The sequence below is a fragment of the Sciurus carolinensis genome, chromosome 3 (assembly GCF_902686445.1).
Source record: "Sciurus carolinensis chromosome 3, mSciCar1.2, whole genome shotgun sequence".
Taxonomy (NCBI): Eukaryota; Metazoa; Chordata; class Mammalia; order Rodentia; family Sciuridae; genus Sciurus; species Sciurus carolinensis.
The window spans coordinates 121,729,525-121,731,446 of NC_062215.1; the positions used below are offsets into that span (position 1 = coordinate 121,729,525).

A 1,922-nucleotide genomic window follows, 5' to 3' on the forward strand; every position below is an offset into this window, starting at 1 on the left:
CAAGACAGGACTACAAAATATTTGCTGTGGGGACACTGGAGTTGTGGCTCAGTGGCAGAGCACTTGCCTAGCATGTGTGAGGCACTGGGTTCCATCCTCAGCACCACATAAAAATAAATAAATAAAATAAAGGTATTGTGTCCATTTACAACTAAAACAAACAGACAAAAAACAAAATAGAGAATAAATAGTGTAGAACCTAATGGGTTTTTGGCTCAAGAACAATGGGAAAAAATTTTTTTTTTGGTGTTGGGGACTGAACCCAGGGTCTTGTGCATGCTAAGCAGGTATTCCACCACTGAGCTATACCTTCAGCCCTGAAATTTCTGAAGATTAAAAATTTTGTGGCCTGTTGCGGTGGTGCACCCCTGGAATCCCAGCGACTTGGGAGGATCGAGAGTTCAAAGCCAGCCTCAGCAACTGAGCTGGGCCTTATGAAACTCAGCAAGACCCTGTCTCTAATAAAATATAAAAAAGGATTGGGGATGTGACTTGGTGGTTAAGCCCCCCTAGGTTCAATCCCTGGTACAAAAAACAAAACAAAACAAATAAAAAAACAACCAAAAACAACAACCAAAAAACCCCCAACAACTTTATAATTAAACCTTTTAATTTTGATATGATCATAGATTCTCATACAGTTGTAAAAGGAAATAAATAGTGATCCTGGCGCTCTTTACGTCCGGAGCATCCAGAGTAGGCGTTTCCCGCCATTCATAACTTAGTTGAAGGGCCTTGGGTTGTGTGATATTGTGAGCTATCGGACCAAAAGGGTAGCGGCACCTAGGATGAAGCTCATGAGATTTTTGATGAAATTGAGTCATGAAACTATAACTATTGAATTGAAGAATGGAACACAGATCCATGGAACAATTACAGATGTAGATGTCAGCATGAATACACATCTTTTTTTTTATTGTAAACAAATGGGATACATGTTGTTTCTCTGTTTGTACATGGCGTAAAGGCATACCATTTGTGTAATCATAAATTTACATAGGGTAATGTTGTTTGATTCATTCTGTTATTTTTTCCCTTCCCCGCACCCCTCCCACCCCTCTTTTCCCTCTGTACAGTCCTTCCTTCCCCCATTCTTGCCCCCCTCCCTAACCCTAACTCTAACCCTAACACTAACCCCTCCCACCCCCCATTATGTGTCATCATCCACTTATTAGCGATATCATTCGTCCTTTGGTTTTTTGAGATTGGCTTATCTCACTTAGCATGATAATGAATACACATCTTAAAGCTGTGAAAATGACCCTGAAGAACAGAGAACCTGTACAACTAGAAACATTGAGTATTCGGGGAAATAATATTCGATACTTTATTCTACCAGACAGCTTACCTCTGGATACATTACTTGTGGATGTTGAACCTAAGGTGAAATCTAAGAAAAGGGAAGCTGTTGCAGGAAGAGGCCGAGGCCAAGGTAGAGGAGGAGGACGCAGCCATGGAAGAGGAAAAGGGGGCCCTAGGCGATAATGTGTCTCATGATTACTGTTTGAAAGTGATAAATAACTTTGGGATAGTTTTTGTACAGGTTTTGTTTGTTTGTCAGTTTTTAATAAACGTAAGTGTGGGACAGAAAAATAAGTGATCCTTTGTATCCTTTACACAGTTTCCTCCAGTGACAGCATCCTGTGAAGTTATAATCCAAATCAATTAGGATATTGACATGGATATGAACATTTCTGTAGAATTTTTTATTTGTTCTAATTAGTTATACATGATGGTAGAATGTAGTTTGACACATCATACATAAATGGAGTATAATTTCTCATTTGTTTGGTTGTACATGCTGTAGAGTTACACAGGTCATGTAATCATATATGCACATAGGGTAATAATGTCTGATTTCTGTAGAATATTTTTACTACATAAGAATCTTTCATGTTGCCTTTTTATAACCACATCCACCA

The 1,922-nt window shown here is 38.9% G+C and overlaps 1 protein-coding gene across 1 annotated transcript; it reads left to right on the forward strand.

The window, feature by feature from the left end:
• Positions 1-788: 788 nt before the first annotated feature.
• On the forward strand, positions 789-1,485 carry LOC124978829 (small nuclear ribonucleoprotein Sm D1-like). The gene is made up of 2 exons (XM_047542672.1): positions 789-903; positions 1,241-1,485. The coding sequence occupies exons 1-2, from the start codon at positions 789-791 to the stop codon at positions 1,483-1,485; spliced, it is 360 nt and encodes a 119-aa protein (XP_047398628.1).
• The last annotated feature ends 437 nt before the right edge of the window (positions 1,486-1,922 follow it).